At 39.4% G+C, this 20082-nt stretch overlaps 2 protein-coding genes across 2 annotated transcripts; one reads left to right on the top strand and one right to left on the bottom strand.

The window, feature by feature from the left end:
- The first annotated feature begins 493 nt into the window (after positions 1–493).
- On the top strand, positions 494–8902 carry LOC135472614 (E3 ubiquitin-protein ligase RNF14-like). Its single transcript, XM_064752198.1, has 7 exons — positions 494–601; positions 1919–2124; positions 2953–3080; positions 3604–4146; positions 4870–5098; positions 5479–5651; positions 6293–8902. The coding sequence occupies exons 2-7, from the start codon at positions 1950–1952 to the stop codon at positions 6491–6493; spliced, it is 1449 nt and encodes a 482-aa protein (XP_064608268.1). The 5' UTR covers positions 494–601; positions 1919–1949; the 3' UTR covers positions 6494–8902.
- A 1961-nt stretch (positions 8903–10863) lies between these two features.
- On the bottom strand, positions 10864–18901 carry LOC135473197 (acid-sensing ion channel 4-B-like). Its single transcript, XM_064753039.1, has 7 exons — positions 18750–18901; positions 17091–17637; positions 16157–16255; positions 14234–14414; positions 12827–12986; positions 12272–12369; positions 10864–10994 (listed from the first exon to the last, which is right to left on the bottom strand). The coding sequence occupies exons 1-7, from the start codon at positions 18899–18901 to the stop codon at positions 10864–10866; spliced, it is 1368 nt and encodes a 455-aa protein (XP_064609109.1).
- Positions 18902–20082: the final 1181 nt, after the last annotated feature.

The raw sequence follows: 20082 nt of genomic DNA, 5'->3' as shown, positions 1-20082 counted from the left end.
ATAAAACAATACCTGTTCCAAAATCCAAATAGGCAGCACTTCGTACAGTCGATAAGGTGAATTTACAGAACCAGCTAAAAATTGAATGTTGAAAATGAGAGTAAAACAGACCGTCATTAATTTCGTTTCACTCAGTGTATATTTATTTAATGTGTAGAGAAATGTTGGTAGGTCTGTGATAGCATGTCCCAGTGTCCATAGATTTTCATTCTAAAGTTTAGGCCTGTACATTATACATACATTTTGGTCGAGTAGAGTTGACTTTTTTTTCTCTTTTAAGTCGTGTTTAACTGGTTTATTTGTTAATTTTGCATCATGAAACAACACAGTATAACAAGCAATTCAACAAATTATATCCAATAATGAATCACAACCAAGTTAAACCATCCAGACGCTGATTGTAACAGTATCAAGGGGAGATAACGCTTATGGCGTGTCACAACGAAGTCTCCTCTTATTGGAGGCGAAAAGTTGTCTCGTAGACCTTACGCAAGGGATAGGAAATGTTACTGGAAGGTTAAAAAGCATATCTACTGATGTTGTCTTGATATTGTGTTCACGCGTGGTACAAATCTCGGGAGTTGAGGTATAGGTGCAGTATGTAAGTATAGAATGTTACGGTCCATCGGATTAATTATGATGAGAAAGAACATGCTTAGAGTTGACAGTGTTGTTGTTGGATAAACAAGATCGTGGCCTCTCACCCACCACTGCTCACTAAAACTAGTCGTCTTAAAAGCTGAAAAGACAGGCTGCGCATATCACGTGGCAGAGGGTGATTGAAGAATCAGGTGTTGTATAGGTGAGGTTGCTGTCATCTGTTAGTCGTTGACCCTTTTTTCAAAATCAAATGCTCAATGATAATGAACTGACGGCCTCCGGGGTCATGTAAACAAGTTTCAAAGAATCTGCTTTTCAAAAGAAACTTGGAAGACTTAGATCGGATTAACTCTAAAATTTATGGCCATGGAGACATCAGAACATGTGAGACCGATGACAGTAGTGCCACGAGTGGAGCTGACACCTGATTTGACAATGTACAAACGTACCGAGCAGGTCATCTTCATGCACTCATCTAATAAAATCGCTGGTGTTGAAAGCCGAAAAACTTGCTTCTTGGCAGAAAGGTTCAAGGGGCCAGCAAAATTTTAACAGAAAGGAGGAAATCATAGGCTTTAAATATGTACATACAAAGTCTGGTGAATTAGGGAATGGTGGATAAACAAAGTAGAAATTCATTCGGCTTTAGGATGATCAATCTTCGATCTTTAAAATTCAAGTAAAATTGAAAGAAAAGCAGTGAATGTTGCTGTGTCTCTCCTGTGGACCAGTTTGTGAGCTTCTAACAAATTGTTGGAAATGCTGCCTGTGTACAACAACGGAAGGGTCATATGACAGCTATGGCAGTGGTAGCGATTCAGAGGATGACTAAAATCAATATATATCCAGAATTAATGGCAAGATTGCATCGTAGAGCTGTGAAAAGGAATGCTTGAAAAGGGATAAGAAGTGGGTCAATGACAAATAATGGCGGTAACAAAATCTTCACAAATTTAGCTTGTGCTCCCAGTGCCCTGAGCTTGACTGTATTATTTGGACTGCTGTTTGATGGAGATTCAGCATTCTTCATTGATCATACATGATTTCTTCTCGCATATCTGCCCATAACACTAATTTACACCAAGGTAGCCCTGATTCGCATTTGGATTAAAGCTTGTATAGTCATGTTTTGCTCCTTTTCACCCTTTTAGGAGATTTAGTAAAGTTTCAGAAAGCACTTGATGACCCCTGCTCACTTTGTCCTTGACAGTGTGTAGGGTCTAAGAGCACCAAACTAATTTTAAATTTTCAAAGAAATGATTGTTTGATATACAGATGAATGTAACTCTTTAGAGTCCTGACGACTGTTTTATTTCAGTTGCCTGCTGTGAAGGTGTTTTTGTTTGGTGATGACCGATAAGGAAGAGCAAGATGACGAATTGCTGGCATTATCTCACATATTTGACGAGTCTGTGTTCACATCAACCCCTGCAGAGGAAGGGGAGGAAGCAGGAGGACAGTTCCTGTGGAATCCTCAGTTGCCAGATGACTTTCATGTCCAACTAAACCAGTCGCAAGGGGCGGGTATGATCACTGCTGCATAGACACTTTATATACCAACTGTGCACTAATAATATACTTGAGTGCTATGAATGTACTAATACAGAGTTGTGTTATGAGTGAAAAGTAGCTCACTGAGTAAGGTGTGCGATTCCTAAACTCAAGACACATAAAGGGTTCATCTGCAGCCATTTGCATCTGCTCTGTTATAAACTGTTCACAGGTGTCATAGTTACAAACTGTCAGTGGCGTTGTCGAGGACTTTGTGCGCAGTATCACATGTGTTGGAGACAACTTGTCTTCCACCAGTATGGTGTGCAAATCTAAATCTCAGTAGGCATGAACATATGGAGAGGTTCATCACTAACTTGTCAGGTCATTTTGAAATTGCTAATCATTTGTAATTCATTGCTTGTTTCCCAGTGTAAATACATATTAAAACTACAGGTCACCTTAGTATCATTATGCTGTAATGGGGAAGTCCTAAAACTGCTCCCTGCCTGTATTAAGACGTCCAAAGCTGTGAACTCATTTGTTCTTCCCTTTATGGCATCACAATTATCGGTGTGTGTTTGTTGATAGAAGGTATATGAAGTACACACGCACTACAATGTCTCGGAAGAAAACGATGCCTTCTACTGTTCTCTGGACCTTCTGTGTAACCCGTCCTCGAGACTCCAGTTGTTTGGCACCTTCAGAATGACATTCCAGTGAGAAAGCTGTGAGAACAAAATGCTAAAGAAGTTACATTTGAGCCTAAACAAAGAAACAGAATTTTCCATTTTCTCATATAAACCATTTGTAAAGTTTGTTTTAGTTTTTGTACTGTATCAATCCCTTCACTGTTGACAGAACAAGCCGAGTTGCACAAGGTGCGTTACTTGCCACCTGTGGTGCTAAACTTCCAGCTGCCTCCTAATTACCCCTCGACCAGACCCCCAAGCTACACCCTCTCTTCCAAGTGGCTTACCATGCAGCAGGTATTCACAGCCTCTATTTAGTCCAAGTTCATTTTTGAAAAATTTTGTGGTTGTCATTTTTAATAGAATGCAGCTGAACAATGACAGTATTGATAATCTTGTGAAATGTCTTGAATTGATCTGAAATACCAAAAGATTTCCTCCATCTTGCTGCTAATGGATCCTTGATGATAGTCAGCGTGCGAAAAACACTGTGTCAGTGTGGCAGACTTGCAATTAGTATAGTCTAATGTTTCTCGAATACCAGTATGGTGTGCATATCTGTGTGTCATATGTGAGATAGTTTGTGAGTACCCCTGGATGCTCAGGTTTCCTTCATACAGTAAACTGACCACCATGGTCTAAGTGAAAAATTCTTGAGTGTAGCTTTAAGAAACATCAGATAAACAAATCAATTTCAACTATTAAAGTGAAACTGTCATGAGAATAGCTTAAAATGTATCAGCCAGTTGAATAACTCAGTTACCACATGGTAGTATAAGTAGTTCACAAGAAGCAATAATAGCTACGTTTTCTTCCACAGTTGACGTCCTTGTGTCAGAAACTGGATTCAGTTTGGGAGGAAAACAAGGGTATGGTTATTTTGTTCCAGTGGATGAGCTTCCTCCAGGACGAGGCCTTCACACATCTAGGCTTAGAGTCTCCTCTTGACCTGTCCAATGTGCTATCTCGGAAGCGCAGGTTATCTGGGCGTGGCTCAGCCCCCCGGGACTCTGTGGGTAAGAATGAGGAGGGCAGTCTTAGTACATCAGGAAAACCTTCAGGCTCTGCCCTAACTTGGGACTCCAGAGCTATACAAGACATTGCCAGCCAAGACCGTCTTCTGCCAACGATACTAGACTACGACAAGCATGAGAAAAGAAGACAGTTTGAAAAAGAATGCTTCTCTTGTGAAGTGTGTTTTCTGGAGAAGCTTGGTGCTCACTGTATTATGTTTGTGGGATGTGGCCATGTGTACTGTAAAGACTGTATGAGAGACTACTTTACAGTTCAAATTAAGGAAGGCAATGTTAATGGGTTGATGTGTCCAGCAGATAAGTGCGAGTCTCAAGCCCATCCATCACAGGTAAGATTATTTGTTCTCTTTGTAAGGAGTTCTAAAGTGTTGGGTCGTGCCTGTGTCTGTCTGATGTTCATTGCAAAAAGCAGATTCGCCAGTGAATTGATGTCACTTTACCACAAGGCAGCATCTAATACTTCTCCTCTTCATATTATAAAGCATGTATAAATATTTAGGTGTATGTATGTGTGTCCGTCAATTTTGTCTGTCAGTTTATCTGGTTGATTTATTTGATTGGTGTTTTACGCTGTGCTCAAGAATATTTCGCTTATACGACAGTGGCCAGCATTATGGTGGGTGGAAACTGGGCTTGAAACCGGGCAGAGCCCGGTGGAAACCCACAACCATCCACAGGATGCTGGCAGACGTTTGGCCGCAGAGGAGGCCAGCATGAACTGGACTTGAATTCCATCTGCTTGTGATTCAAGCGCACATATATGGTAGTAAATCATATTGATGATCCGCAACACAGAAACAGCACACGAGCACCAGAGGCGCACAGTGAGTAGGGTAGAGATTTTTGTTTATTTATTTGATTGGTTTTTAACGTCGTTCTCAAGACTATTTCACTTTTTTGACAATATGATGGGAGGAAACCGGGCAGAGCCGGAGGGAATGGTAGAGATATGACTCTGGGAAGCCTGTGGACAACTTCAGTACACTGAACTATGTTTTTTAAGTAGTAACATGTCTGGTGGAATCTTCTCTCAGTTCTGTATTATTGTCTAGGTTCAGGGTCTAGTTGACACTGAGCTGTTCACCAAATATGATGAGCTGCTACTACAGACGAGCCTGCAGACCATGCTGGACATTGTGTACTGTCCACGCCCCTCATGTCAGTGCCCCGTCATCATTGACCGGGAAAGCAGCCTCGGAAACTGCCCCGGATGCTGCTATGTCTTCTGTACTCTGTGCAAACTGACCTATCATGGATTGTCTCCATGTAGGGTGAGGTCAGGTAAGGAATTCAGGGCATTAGTTTTTATCATTTTATGTGTTCTCACATAATGTTTATAATTGCATGTACATGTACTTTGTGTTTGGTGTCTGCTATTGTTATATTCATTTAATTCATTCATTTAACCAGGATACTATGGACAAGAAGTAAACAGTATAAACTTTGATAAAATATATTGCACTTCGTGTGTTAGAATTTGTGCAGGAGAGAACAAATGTATGTGGTCTGAATCTTGATGTATCTTTATTGCCATTGTATTAAAGAGGCTCCATATTGTTTATAGTGGTTGCCATTGGGTATTAAATGTGTATAATGTGAAGGTTTGTTTTTTGTAATATTTTGATGAGTAGAAATACAGATCATGATATGTCCAATTTTAGATGAATTGAGAAAATTACGAGAGGAATACCTGAAAGGTACTGAAGAGGAAAAGAATTACCTGGAAAAACGTTATGGCAAACAGACTCTCAGAAATGCTGTAGAGGAGGCTTACTCAAACGAGTGGCTTGACCAGTTTGCCAAACAGTGCCCGCAGTGTAGTGCTCACATACAGGTAAATATAGGTGTCCCAGTGTAGTGTTCACATGCAGGTAAATATAGGTGTTTTAATGTTGTACTCATATACAGGTAAATGTAGGTGTCCCAATGTTGGACTCACATACAGGTAAATATAGGTGTCACAATTTAGTGCTCGCATTCAGGTTAATATACATGTATGTGTTCTAGTGTAGTACTCACATACAGATAAACATAGATGCCCTGGTGTAGTGCTTACATGCAGGTAAATATAGGTGTACCAGTTTAGTGCTTGCATACAGATAAATATAGATTCCCTGGTGTAGTGCTCACATGCAGATAAAAATATGTGCCCCAGTGTAGTGTTCACGTATAGGGAAATATTTATGTATATGTCCCAGTTTAGTGGTAAAAAAGTACAGGTAAAAGTACATAAAGGCATATGTTTTGGGCCCTCATTGAAGTTCTGGCATAGTTGAACAGTCAGAATATTTTTGAAAGGATATGAATTTGTCCTCTAATTGGAGTGGTTTGCTCATTATTTTCTGTTTTTTTATTTTATATAGAATTCTTCTAGTGAGCTTATTAAAGCTCTTATGTCATATACGGCTTTATAGTTCATGCCCTAATTTTGTGCAAAAAAACTTTAACATAACCATAGTTCCTCTAATGTTTCAGAAGATAGACGGTTGTAACAAGATGACCTGCATGAAGTGCAGAGCTTACTTCTGCTGGATCTGTAACCACATTCTGTCACGAAACAACCCCTATAGTCACTTCAACCAGCCAGGCCAGGGATGCTTCAACCGGCTTTTTGAGGGGATACAGACAAATGGTGTAGATGATGAGGATGACTGGATGTGGGAGGCGCTACAGTGATGGCTGATGTTTTCAGTCAGACGATGTGTGTGGATTAATGATGAAGGTGATAATTGGGTCTGGGAGGTTCTCCAGTGATGGCTGATGTCAGTCAGATGATTTGCGTGGATTAACGATAAGGGCGATGATTGGGTGTGGGAGGTCCTCCGTTGAGGGTTGATATTTACAATGTGTGTTGACTAATGATGAGTAAAATAACTGGATGTGGTAGATGCTTACAACGTGTGTGGGCTATTAAAGAGTCATGATAAATATGATGATTGGTTTTGGGTGTCAGGGTGTTGACCAAGCATGATTAGAATGACTTGATGTGGGAGGTGCTCCACTGAGCATTGGTATTTACAACCTGTGATGAGGAATAATGAGTAAAATAACTGGATGTGGGAGGTACTATGACTTTCAACTATACTATTGTGTCCAGTATCTTTGGGTAAAGGAAACCAGAGTATACCACTGACCTCAGGCAAGGTAAACTGGCAAACTGTCCCAAGTGTGACATTTGTCATATTGGTGGAAGGCAATAGGCAGACTTCATGTCAGTCTACATGAGAGAGTACTGTCGATTGCTTATTGCCATCAAGGCCTCAGGAACAGTTGTAAGAAGGTGAATCTTGAAGGATTCCTGCCCGGGATTGAACCCAGATCTCGTGTGACCTAGCCATTGAAAGGCAAGCACATAAACCACTGAGCCTTTGACCTGTTACCTGATAGTGTTGTTAGATGTTTACTGACTGCTTTCGGTGACGTTTAGTAGTTGTTGAGGAAGTATATCAACACAATGTTCCTTATGGATATAGAACTTTTTGGTTTATAAACACAACATTTCGATGTAGTTACTGACATTTTTTTTACTGCAAATGGTCGTGATTTCCCGCGGACTCTATACCTATATTTCCTCCTACCAGAATGCTGGCCGCCGTTGTGTAAGTGGACTATTCTTGAGTTCGGCATCAAACCCAAATAAATTAATATCATTGTGATATCGGCGTTTCGATGTAGTTACTAACATTGTTATAATGATGTTTCATTGTAGTTACTAACATCATTATGACATTTTGATATAGTTACTAACATCTTTACAACGACATCAAACTGTTATATTAATAAACCAAGAATTTGTATATTCATAAGGAGCAATGCTTTAGTGATGTTTACTATGTATTAAAGTGCTGGTTATTAAACAAATGATGGTCATGACAAGAAGTAGATGTGGCATGCACTACGGAGACATGGGCTTCTTTTAAGGAGTATGGTAATCTTGTTTAAACCTAGAGTCTGATGAGTGTTGTGATCGATGGTGACAAACACTTCTGCATGAGGTTTTGAATGAGAGTCATCAATTCTTACATGTACATTTCCTGAAGCGTGACTTTTCAATACACTTTCTTTGTCAGAGGCAGTCTTGGACTGTCTTATACGTGTAGGTAATTTGAACATCAATTTCCTTGACTGTCAACTAACTTACCTTGTAGACCCACTAAAGCTTAGCATAATGCAAAAGCATAGATACTTGGAAAGGGGGGGGGGTCGCATATTTGGCGTTTCAAATATTTAGACTGATTTTTATTTGTCATCTTCAGGATCATATTCCTTACAGCGCATGCGTCGCTCACTACATTTCGCTTTACTGCCACCATTAGACAAGCTTGACCATTGGAGCTTGTGAGACACGCAAGTAAGTTTGTTTAAAATTAGTCGGAGTTTTTGCATTATGCTAAACTAATGCACTCCTTTCTTTTATATACAGCAAATTAGTTTTTTTGTTTGGCTCCTGTTTGGAGCAGCCTGACACTATTCTGTTCAAGTTTTTTGTGGAGCTTTGTTTTATTCACTGGTCTGAATACGCAAATGAAAACGTGCCATGGTAAGCTGCATTGTCTATATGCATGCAAGCTGGGCTGCGTGGGTAGTTTGTATGTTGCCTGGAATCCGTATTTCAAAGCCAGTATTAATATTTCGTTTTGATCATGACTGCCTTATAAAATTTCTTTAAACATTCCCACTGTGCGCGTGACTACCTAGTGAACATGAGACAACCGTTGAATTAATTAAAAGAAAAGGTGAAATTAATTGTCACTTCCAAGACAAGTTTCTTTGTGTTTTTATGTATGTCCTTGTGAAATGTTAAATCCAAATTGATAATATCTGCTTTAGTAGATGACTCGTGTGCGCGTGTGTTTCATACAAGAAATGATATGTAAGTAATTGTAAGCGATATATATATGAGTATATCAGAGACAGTTAACCATAAAGTGGTCAGACCGAACTTGACAATGTGATAATTGAGACACTAGTATAGTCCATAGAGAATTATATGCAATGAGCTGTTTCTGATATTGTCTCAAATTGCTTGTAACCTCGAGAGTGTGGTTTCGAGATCGATTTATTAAAGAAACTTAAATTGTGAAAGTGTGTTATCCTGGTGTGTTTTTATTCTCTTAAAAAGTAGCTTGGTAAGGGGTGTTCCCCCTATTAAAATGTAATTTAATCGACATGCGAGCAGGAAAAATTGATGGTAGTGCAACTAATTAAACTGCAGTTTGCCCAAAGTTTCACGTTAATGTTTCACTTAATTAGATGATCTTACGTATTATTTCGCCTTTCCAATCGAATGGTTCTGAGGCAGTTCGTGGGGATTTTCTTTTCGGAGAAGAATGTAGTGACAGATGGCTGTTTGGACCAAAGTCCGTTTCTGTTGTGTGTTGTCTTGGAGTTTTGTACAGGTATACACCGATAGTGGGTGGGTGGAAATTGACCAACTCTTAAAAAAAACAAAACAAAACAAAACAAAAAAAACAGGAACCCTCAAGAGTTACAGACTTTACAGTTACAGTTCCGACCTTACCATGGGGTGGTTCCAATGGAAGTCCAATGTAACCCGAGAGTTAATAATGGTAGATCGTTATCCGATTGGCTCAGGACATATATACGGCACTGTGTAGTAACAAAATGCAAGCTTTAAATTCTGTTTTTGGGGCCGTGTCGGAGGTGTTTAGCTTGCCAGCATGGCGTAGTGACCAAGAAACCTCTCCCCAATGCGGTCGCTGTGAGTTCATGTTCAACTCACGCTGTCGTAACCTCCGGCCGTATGTGGGGAGGCTCGGCAACAACCTGCGGATGGTCGTGAGTACGACCCCCCCACTCCACCCCCCACTCAACATCCTTCCAAGCTAAGCCCGATGTCCTACCACCATAGTACTGACCACCATCGTGTAAGTGAAAAATTCTGGACGGCATACAAAAGTTAAATTCGGTTTCTATCCTCATACGCGTCGAGGTTGACTTATGTAGCCTAGTTTTCAAATCTGTTTTTTTATTGGCTAAGTAGGATTGGACCTAAATGTGTACATCTTCGTTGCATCATGTGTTTTATATAAAATTATACTTCATTTACTGTAACGCCTCATTTCGATTCTGGCATCGTCTTTTCAATATGACCACACACATCCCATGCTATAGCTGACTAATGTTACAAGTATCTTCACTTGCACATACATGCAGATATGATGAGTTTGGATTGAATACGCGCAATTTAGAAAAAAGTTAAGATTTCAGGAGGGCTGTAGCACTGACTGGATAAGATTGCCACACAGGACGGGGATGCACTGTACATTTCTGTACTGTTATTTTAAATTCATTGAGCTACGTTAAATATTTTACACCTTTACGCCAAAGTTTGACATAACTTGTCAGAGGTTTGTGTATCCAATACCCAACCTATCAAATGACTGCCATGGTCAAAAATTCTGGTATATGGTGTTAAACAACAATCAAACAAATATTTAAATTAAATATGTATTAATTGAGTTGAAATGAATAAATTTATTAAAAAGGTAGTAAGTAAAGTCACTGCGATCGCATAACGCAAAAAGCAGCCGAAATGACAAGACGTTACACGACATTTGATTAGAAAATACAAATATAGCGTTTAATACCATATATTTTAACTGTAAAAATCAAAAAGAAAGCAGTTTAGCTTAGGAATATGTCTAAATGTCATTGATAGTCTTGCGAAGTGCTTTACCAAAGAGTGAACAAAATAAGTTCCTTTGAATATATCGAATACACAATTTGCCAAAGAAATTGAAAACACAAATCATCATTCCTGACAACATTTCTGGGGTGCTACATTTCTCACATGTGGATAAAGGGTACAGTGGGTCGTCCCAAGTCATTATCCTCGTGGCTAGCGTGCTAGCGCAGCACAACGACCCAGGAACCTCTCGCCAAAGCTGTCGTTGTGAGTTCAAGTCAATGTTGACTTCTTCTCCCGTCGTACGTGGTTTGTAATGAAACCAATTTTGACCTTCATTGATAGTTAAAGCCAATCGTATTCCTTTCCAACCTCTCTCGTGCCCTCAGTTCACCATTCACTTCTCTGGTGACGTTGTACTTCGTTTACGAATCTTAGTTAGGACTAGTTGAAGAAGAAAGTCCAAGAACTCGACCGCACTCAGTAAGCTGGCTCCCAGGAACATGCCCATTTGTCCACCCAAAGTGCCTAAATGAGAAAGAGGAGTAATGTATTTATACTGCTACTTCTTATCATTGACTGATGGAAATTTTGTTGGCCTATACAGAAGGTCTCATTTCATTGTATTTACTTATTTCATTAATGTTCTGCGCTGTACATTTTTCACTTTGGTCAAATTTAAGAGTGAGAGAAAAAAAAAACTGAGCCGGATACGAACCCATGACACTGTAACGTGAATGGCCCGAAGTGACGGAGTTACTGTATGTTATATCGTTAAGGTACGGGGGTTAGTATTGCTTAGCCATTTCATTTGAATTTTTTGTAGGTTTCCTCTACATACTTGCTAGTGCAATGGCTTATCAACTGTTTATCAATTAAGTCAGTCTGCCCGCTTTCCTCCCACCATAATGATGGCCGCCCTGGTATAAGTGAAATATTGTTGAGTACCTCGTAAAACACCAATCAAGTAAATAAATTAATCAGTGAAGTTAGTTAATCAGATTTTCGACCTTATTTACCTAGTTCACGATTAAAGCCACATCCTAGGAGGCGTGGTGGTGAGAGCGCGAAAGTTATATTAGTATTCTATATTTGTGTGTTAGCCCAGGAAAACATTTTGAATTCTGGTATATATATATATGCCAGTTTGATACAGGCCATCCGCCGACGGCTTTGTCACTCAAGAATTAATCTGTTAATTTTAAAAGAAAGTCTGTTGTTTGAATGATGCTAGAATTTTTTCCGTTATTGTAACATAATACATATTGAAATACATATTAAAACCTATTCAACTTAATGTCCTGTTAGTCAAATAAAGTCAACATCTTGAATCAAAAAAATGCGTATGCCGTATTTGACAGAATAATCTGCCAAAACAAAATACATTCTAGCATCACTTAAACAAAAGACTTTCCGTTAAATGTAAATGACATTTTTTAGAGTAGCAGACATCTAGCACTGTTGCTGGTACAAGCCATGAATTATGTAGTGACGTCATTTTGAGAAATAATGACTCCATTAGACAGGTACAGTACTAATACTTAGGTATGCTTGGCAATATACGGCAGGCTTCATTTAATGTATACACAGATAATTTTCGTGAACAATTTTCTCCCCTTTGAACTGTTCACTGTTTACTATTTGTACTTACTGCGAAACGTATCGGACGGGGATAGCTTTTTGAGTTTCTTTTCCGGCATGAAAATCGCGTTTATTATTAGCTTTAATGATATGTAGCCAAACCCGAAAAACGAATAGGCAAGTTTCATTAAGGGAATGTAGCATAAATGTTGAAGTTTACTTACTGACAATGGACTCTGATGAGAACTTAGGCACTTGCTTCACCGTTTCCAACAAAAACTGGTCGAAGGTAATGGTAAGTTTCAAAAAGTTTTGTCTGTACCTAAAAACATAATATGTGAGAAACGTTGTCAAGTTCTTCACATTCGGTCCTCAGTCGGGAATTACGTTGAAAAGACTGACTAATGACAGAACTCAAACGCGATAAAAATGACGCTAAAGAAGAAGAAAAACAAAGGTTCCAAATTAAAACAAAGAAAAAGTTTCAAGAAACGAGAATTTCCTCACAGAAGCAAATTGTTGAGAGGGTCGATTTCACCGGTTACGTGTGACCATTGTCATCCCTGCTTTAGTTTTAAGCCGAAAGAACAACATTAGGGGTAGAGCCCCAAGTGAAGTCGACTTCAAACGTGAACAGTCGGGAACAACCGTGGCCAGTGTGAGAGTGGCATTATACTCTACATGCTGTAGTGTGATGTTAGTTCCGGGTTTAACGATAGGCCTATTGTATTTATACAGTTCGATAAGAGTGTATTAGCAGGAAGATCGACTCCACTCACTGTGTTTGCGTAAAATTGCTTTCCGACTCCTCATTGTCTATCATATCCATGAGAGCCAGTGACGGGTAGTCACCCATGGACACACGTGGTGTGTACATACTCCATTCACACGGGGGCAGGCAGCTGCAATTCTTGTAGCCGTTTTCGGCCATGAACTTGTCTAAAGGCAGAAATCAAATCAACAAAGCCATTCTGTCTTCTGATTAAAGCCTACGAATACGTCCTTTCTTAACAAAGGTGGATTCTGACCTAGTTTCGACAGCCATTTTGGAAGGTAGCTCTTACTGAACCATCTACTGTCAATATCCCTTCGACATGTCCGAAATATTAGTATTTAGTAGTAGTAGTTAGTAACTAATTACGATGACGTAATACGCAAATTCTTATAATAGTGTCCAGTAGATCCTACCGCCCAAGCTGGGGCAAAACGAACGATTAACATCGTTTTGCTTATGTTTATTATGCAGTTGAAATAAAAAGTAAGTCTCGATACAAGGACGACCGAGGTGCACAAAATCACAAGAAATGTTATAACAAGTCGACATGTCCTACAAAACCTTAACCAATCCCATCAATCATATTTACCAAGTTATTCCCCTTTACCTTAAACTGTTTAACATTAATTTATTGTACAGTACGTTAAATTAGTATAAACCATTATCACAAATATGTAAAACTTTAAGTTTGCAAAAGTTATGTAAAATATAAAGGCAAAAGTAGAATTACCGAAACGGGGGATGTAACAATTGCTTAGTTCTTCAATATTGCACAACCTGGCATTACCTGAAAGAAAAGGTAGACGTGTTTACATAATAATACGTGACAGGTAATTGCTGTCAACATGTTTTTAGTTTTTACATCATCTTTAGAGGTCCCTAAGTTGCAGTATTTTAATGTTGTCGTTTAATAAATGTGATTTTTAGAAATTCTAGTCCAGTGGCCCCATAATAAATTGCACTTAACATTTACTCTAATTCGGCTTAAGCCGTGGTGCCGGGGGAGTGTAATTTGTTAGTATTCAAGTATTTATAAGAACAGTTAGAATTAAGCCCTAACTGAGAATAAATTGACAAGAGGCTGCGTTTCACCGGTTACGCGTGACCAATTGCCAAATAATCACATTGGCAAAGCGCAGTTTAACATAGCCTCGAGCTTCGTGTCCGCGAAGTCGCGATTTTATTAAAACCTCCTCATCCGCAAGGTTGCGAAGGTGGCAGTCTGGATGGCCACCATAAAACTGAGGTATGGAGGTGTTCGATAGCCATGGGTGTGACGAAAGTGGGATTCCACGCCAATTGTTTTAGTGATACTAATGGACAAAAGAATTTCAAGATAACCTATTGAATTCCTCTATAATTAGAATACTTCCAGACAAAACCTTACTTGTTACGTATACACATATCTTACCAGGGTCGTAGCTGGTTCGACACTGGCATTCACTAAAGATATAATCGTGTCGACATTCAAAGCGACAGGCGTTGAGATCGTATTCTTCGAACAGTGCCAAGGTTTTGGGAGATTCCCCGTTGGACATCTCCATACACGTGGAGCCATCCAGTGTTGTGTAAGGTGGTGGCAAATTCTTCACCTTTAACAGAAATCAGAACCTCAGAGTTAGATCTGAGAATAATTCAGCCCCCATGTGTAAAGATAAAGGAGGAACGAACCCATTTGGAAGGTGAAGATTGAGCCCAGGTATCAGATTAAAGCCCGGTTGTCCATTTCTTCTTTCTTTTTCATGTCGTTTTATCTCGGTTGAGGACTTTTAGCGGGTTAGTCATACTGAACTAAAAATTGTCATGTGGCTTCTCCACGAAAAGTGACAAATCAAGTTCGAGCTTCACACTGTTCTGTCGTAATTATGGCCGATTTTGTCGTGTTTTAGACTGAAGACCTAACAGTTTTCCAGAGTTTTATTAAAAATGGCTCATCACAATAAAATGAAACTTGGAGTCTGGCTTCAGCATAAAAAAAGTTTCAAGTGAAGTTTGAGTTTAGCGTTTCGTCCGTGTTTGATTATGTCGTGTTTTGTTCATGTACATTATTTTCACTGTGTATGAAATTACCTGAAGTATTAAATCAGGAGCTGATGGTGATACAAAGCTTCAACTTAACCATTATTCTGATGGCTCTAACCCGATAGGCACAGGCATTGCGAATGCAATGACAACCTATCACGCAAACACATTTACAGTTCATCACCAAATTGTCCATTAATGGATGCGCTAAGCGAGGAACAACCATCTTACAGCAGGCAACAATGATGGATCAATACTATTCCACGTGGCGGATCTGTTATTTATCACGTGACGTACCAGAAGTTACCGCAGACTCATGCATTGGAAAAATATCTGCCTTTCCCGTGAGTTTTTCCCTTTTTTACCATATTAGGTAATTTCAAGGGATCTAGTTGGTGTGTAAATTAAGGCTTACCATTGGAACGTAGCCTGCTATCTGAAACCTCCGATATTTTGCTAACTTATTAAGGCTGGGCCTACTTGGAGTGTCATGTGTGAGGCACTTAGATGTCAGTAACTGAAACAAGTCTATGATAGTTACAACGTCTGATACTAAATTACGATCGTACCGAAGTTTCGATTTAGTTCAAAACTGGCTTTGTTGAATCAATCCCAGATACATAATTAGTTGTTAGGTGCTAGACTAGGCGTCAGGCACTAGATCAAGTGTCAGATATTAGATTAGGTGTCAGGTACTAGACTTTGTACTAGATGTCCGGTACTAGGCTAGGGATCCTGTGCTAGACTAGGTGCCAGGTACTAGACTAGGTGCCAGTGCTATACTACGTCCCAAGTATTAGACTAAGTCCGAGATACTAGACCAGATGTCAGCTACTAGACTAGGTGTCAGACACTAGGCCAAGTGTCAGGTACTATACTAGGTGTCAGGGACTACATTAGGTGTCAGGCGCTACACTAGGTGTCAGGTAGTAGACTAGGTGTCAGATAATAGGCCAGTTGTCAGGTGCTAGACTAGGTGCCAGGTGCTAGACTAGGTGCCAGGTACTAGATTAGGTGTCAGGCACTAGACTAGGTGTCAGGCACTAGACTAGGTGTCACGTACTAGACTAGATGTCAGATACTAGGATAGGTGTCAGCTAGTTAGCTAGATTTACTTGTACTTAGGGTGTCAGATGCTCGGCGAGGCGTAGATAACTCGCCTAGGTGTCAATTATTCAGTCAGGTGGCAAATACGTTCTCTCGACGAGGTATCAGTTACTCGATGGTAAGGTTCAACTAGCCTTATAATTCTACGTACAGCCAATTAAACATCGAAACAGCGTTGTCCCTTAAACCGAAAAGGGGATATTACCGTCATCATATCCAGAGAGACTTTCGTCGCCTTGCCAGGAGCCACATCGAAACCTCGACTCTCAACCAAAGGTGTCTCGTTGTACCCGTGCAACAAGACCTGAAACAAATCAGGTCTTCAACATTAGTATGGATTTCCTCTTACAATATTTATTATTTCATTGATCCTTAATTTGAGATTTAACAGTTTTCTACACAGGTACATAATTACCAGACTTCGGCAAGTTCACCTGTGATTGCATGCAGCGTATTTACTCCAAGTGTGTCTATAAAGTAAAAAGGTGATATAAAAGGTTTCAGGGCTACGAAGATTTGAAACTGATGTTGGAATACAACGATGTAGACATTTGAGAAGGTTTTGGGGATACGAACATTCGAAGCTACAGTTGGGATACAATGATGTAGAAATTTGAGAAGGTTTCAGGAATACGAAAGTTCGAAACTTCAGTTGGGATACAATGATGTAGAAATTTGAGAAGGTTTCAGGAATACGAAAGTTCGAAACTTCAGTTGGGATATAATGATGTAGAAATTTGAGAAGGTTGCATGGATACAAAAGTGAGTAACTTCAGTGGAATGTATATGTATAATAGTATAGTACATGCATAATATCAATTTCAAATTTACAAATCGATTTATATACCAAAGTCTTCCTGTTATTCTAATTATTATTATGTCGCGTGTTCGAATTCCACATAAGATATTCTTGTGTGGATGTGGGGGATTTTTTGAGATTTGTCAGGCGCTTGGATAATATAAATGTTTCATCCAGGAACCTGAAGATTTTTTAAGAGAAATAAACCTAATATCGATTTCCAAGTAAAACGCCGGTCAAACAATCACGTGCAAATACAATTTATGGTGCTATTAGTGACAATCGTGTCTATGGCCCATGTTATGACTTCAACCCTTCGTCTCACATGTCATGTACACACCCTGAGACCTGCAGATTCGGTGTTCGAGTCGACAAGGTATTCATCCTGCTGTATATTCGCAATCACAGTCAGCCCGTACTTATTCCCAGTCCGTTTGGATATCCTGGGATCAGCATTAGAGCTTCGATGATTGAAAGAGAAGCAGTATCCCATATCAGTCTTCACGGTCAAGAACAGGTCGGTGCAGTTCTGCTGTATGTTGTCCCAGGAGCACGATTGAAGGGTCGGAAAGATTCCATGAGCGACGTATTCGAAATCCTCCTCCATTATCTCAAAATTGGACATAAATTCCGTTTGGTTCAGTGTGTAAGCCAATGAAGATTTCCTCAACAAAACCATTTTTATAGCGTCTTCGATGCCCTCTGGTAATGCAGATTTTCTGGCCTTGTTCAGGCTACAGAGGGTCACGGCCGGAAATAACATCTGCTCTTTAAACTCCACAGATACCTGAGTTAAAGTGGGTCGATTTCTGAGTTCAACGACTTGGATTGAAACCGTGTAGATAAGACAGCCGACTGTAGCCAGAAAGGCGAGAGTCCATACAATCCTGTGGCAACACATATAAAACATATTATACATGATTGGTCACAGGTATGATTTATTTTGAGCATATTTGTGTAATCATCATGCATCAGTAACTATTGACAATGTTAGTAATTTCTCACTCTACTTTAATTTATGGAATATCATAGCATATATGGATATTTGCTGTATATGGAACTGAACCTGAGTGGTATATCTGTGGTATCCACCAGTCTTCTCCTTCTGGTTTTCCAATCGTAGTTTAAAGTTCTCCCAAGTGTTAGCTTTATGTGTGACAATGCAAGGCTTCATGGACATGAGGCCAAGTCATACGATTATTTTTGGCCCTGTCGCACTTTTTGTGTGACCAAGTCATAAATTTATTTGTTGCCGGTTGTACTTTTTGTGTGACGTGGTCATAATTTTACTCAGATATAGTAAATCAGATATTTTGCGCCAACAAGTCATTATTTGGTTTGTGACCCAGTTGTAGTATTTTGTGTGATCTGGTTATGATTTTATTTGTTGCCTATGTGTAATTTTTTGTGTGACCAAGTCTTGTTTTTATTTGTAACATAGTTTTTGGCGTTTTTGTGTGTGACCAAGTTACGGTTTTATTGGTGTCAAAGGTTTAAGAAAAATCCATTGAAGGGTTTTATTTGTGACCCACTTGTATTTGTGTGTGTGACCAAGTTACAGTTTTATTGGTGTCAAAGGTTTAAGAAAAATCCATTGAAGGGTTTTATATGTGACCCACTTGTATTTGTGTGTGTGACCAAGTTACGGTTTTATTGGTGTCAAAGGTTTAAGAAAAATCCATTGAAGGGTTTTATTTGTGACCCATTTGTAGTTGTGTGTGTGACCAAGTTACAGTTTTACTGGTGTCCAAGATTTAAGCAAAATCCAGTCATTGTTTTATATGTGACCCACTTGTAGTTTTGTGTATGACAAAGTAATTTTTAAATTTCCTTAAAATAGATAATGAAGCTGGCATACTGTGAGAGGTAAATCCGTATACAGCCTATGTAGCTTATTATTAGCCTGTTTAATGTTAATTTATATAGAATATAAAATGTAAAAGGTCTTTCTACGGTTGATATTAAGTTCTGTCATTAAGAATTAAGCATATCGTCTTACCTTCGCGCGATCCCCCGCCCGGACTCTGGGGTAGTATACTTCAAACCATGGACAGTAGCATTTTCTGTGAATGCTTTGAATATTTCCCTCACTTCTCTCTGGGGCTCTCCAAACTTTACGACAGGAGACTGGGAAACTTTTTCAGGTTTCATCCTGACGCTTCACAGGCCAGGCGCACAATGGCGCAACGGACATTCTAATGAAGCGACCCTCCGTTTTGATATAATGGAACACTATCATCTAAATGTATAGCATAGTATTCATACCATTTGCAATGAAATAATGTTTGCTAATGGGGTCTGATGGACAGTCACACTTCACATTTTGTTTGTATTCAATCCTGCTCGCTACGTGCACACGTCCGCATCCATATAATGCATACATACCCTGTTGATAGCTGTATATCGATTTTTCAAAAGGTGATGAAGAGTTTTTGGCTATAAAACTCATACGGATTTTGATGTGGTTAACGGTACTTAAAAGCAAAGGTCGCCTCTGTGCACTTACCGTTGACAATGTAAATAATTCTTCGGGTATCAATGGACACTAATGGACATTTCATCCAGCATAATCATGGGAATTAAACCTTTAATACCGTTAACGTTGTATACATTGCCCTAGAAAAGGTGTAACAAAAGACTTACAACATACAGAGTAAAGTCAGAGCTGCGATGACAGTGTGATAAAGGACAAATTGCCACACGTAACTGGTGAAATACGGTCTCTCGTCAATTTACCTCAGTTAGGGTTTTATTCTAACTGTTAAATGCTTAAACAGCAGCAAATTACATGTCCCTCAGCACCATACCTTAAGCAGGCTCACTGGCCTACAATATATCAGTAATCTTATATACAAGATATCACATATTACAACTGGTCGTCACGATATGGCTGAAAAATTGCCGATGTGGCGTTCAACTATAATCATTCATTCATTCATATTACGCTTATTCGAGCCAGTCTTCTGCTTGTCCAAATCTTTCAGTGAGACTGTACATGTTATGTACACAATCAAGGAAAAGAGGTTTTTGACTTTAAATAAATGTGTCGCCGTTAATCACCTATGCTATAGCCCCGATTAAAACAAATTAAAAATTAGTTTACAGGTTGATTTGGCTGATTATACCCAGATTCTACACGTACGTGTAATCCAGCAGATTAACGATTGTAAGTTTTGTGTCCATGCGGTGATCGACGGTGTTAATGTATATGGTTGTACCTGCTCGCCGAAAACAGTCGTCATTGTTTATAGACTTTACAATGTTAGGGCAGCACATAACAACAGGTCCAGGTTAGCAAATAAACAAAGACTGGAGACAAAAACATGCTACAC

The sequence above is a fragment of the Liolophura sinensis genome, chromosome 8 (assembly GCF_032854445.1).
Source record: "Liolophura sinensis isolate JHLJ2023 chromosome 8, CUHK_Ljap_v2, whole genome shotgun sequence".
In the NCBI taxonomy this organism is placed as follows: Eukaryota; Metazoa; Mollusca; class Polyplacophora; order Chitonida; family Chitonidae; genus Liolophura; species Liolophura sinensis.
This window is presented reverse-complemented; position numbering and strand designations above follow the sequence as displayed.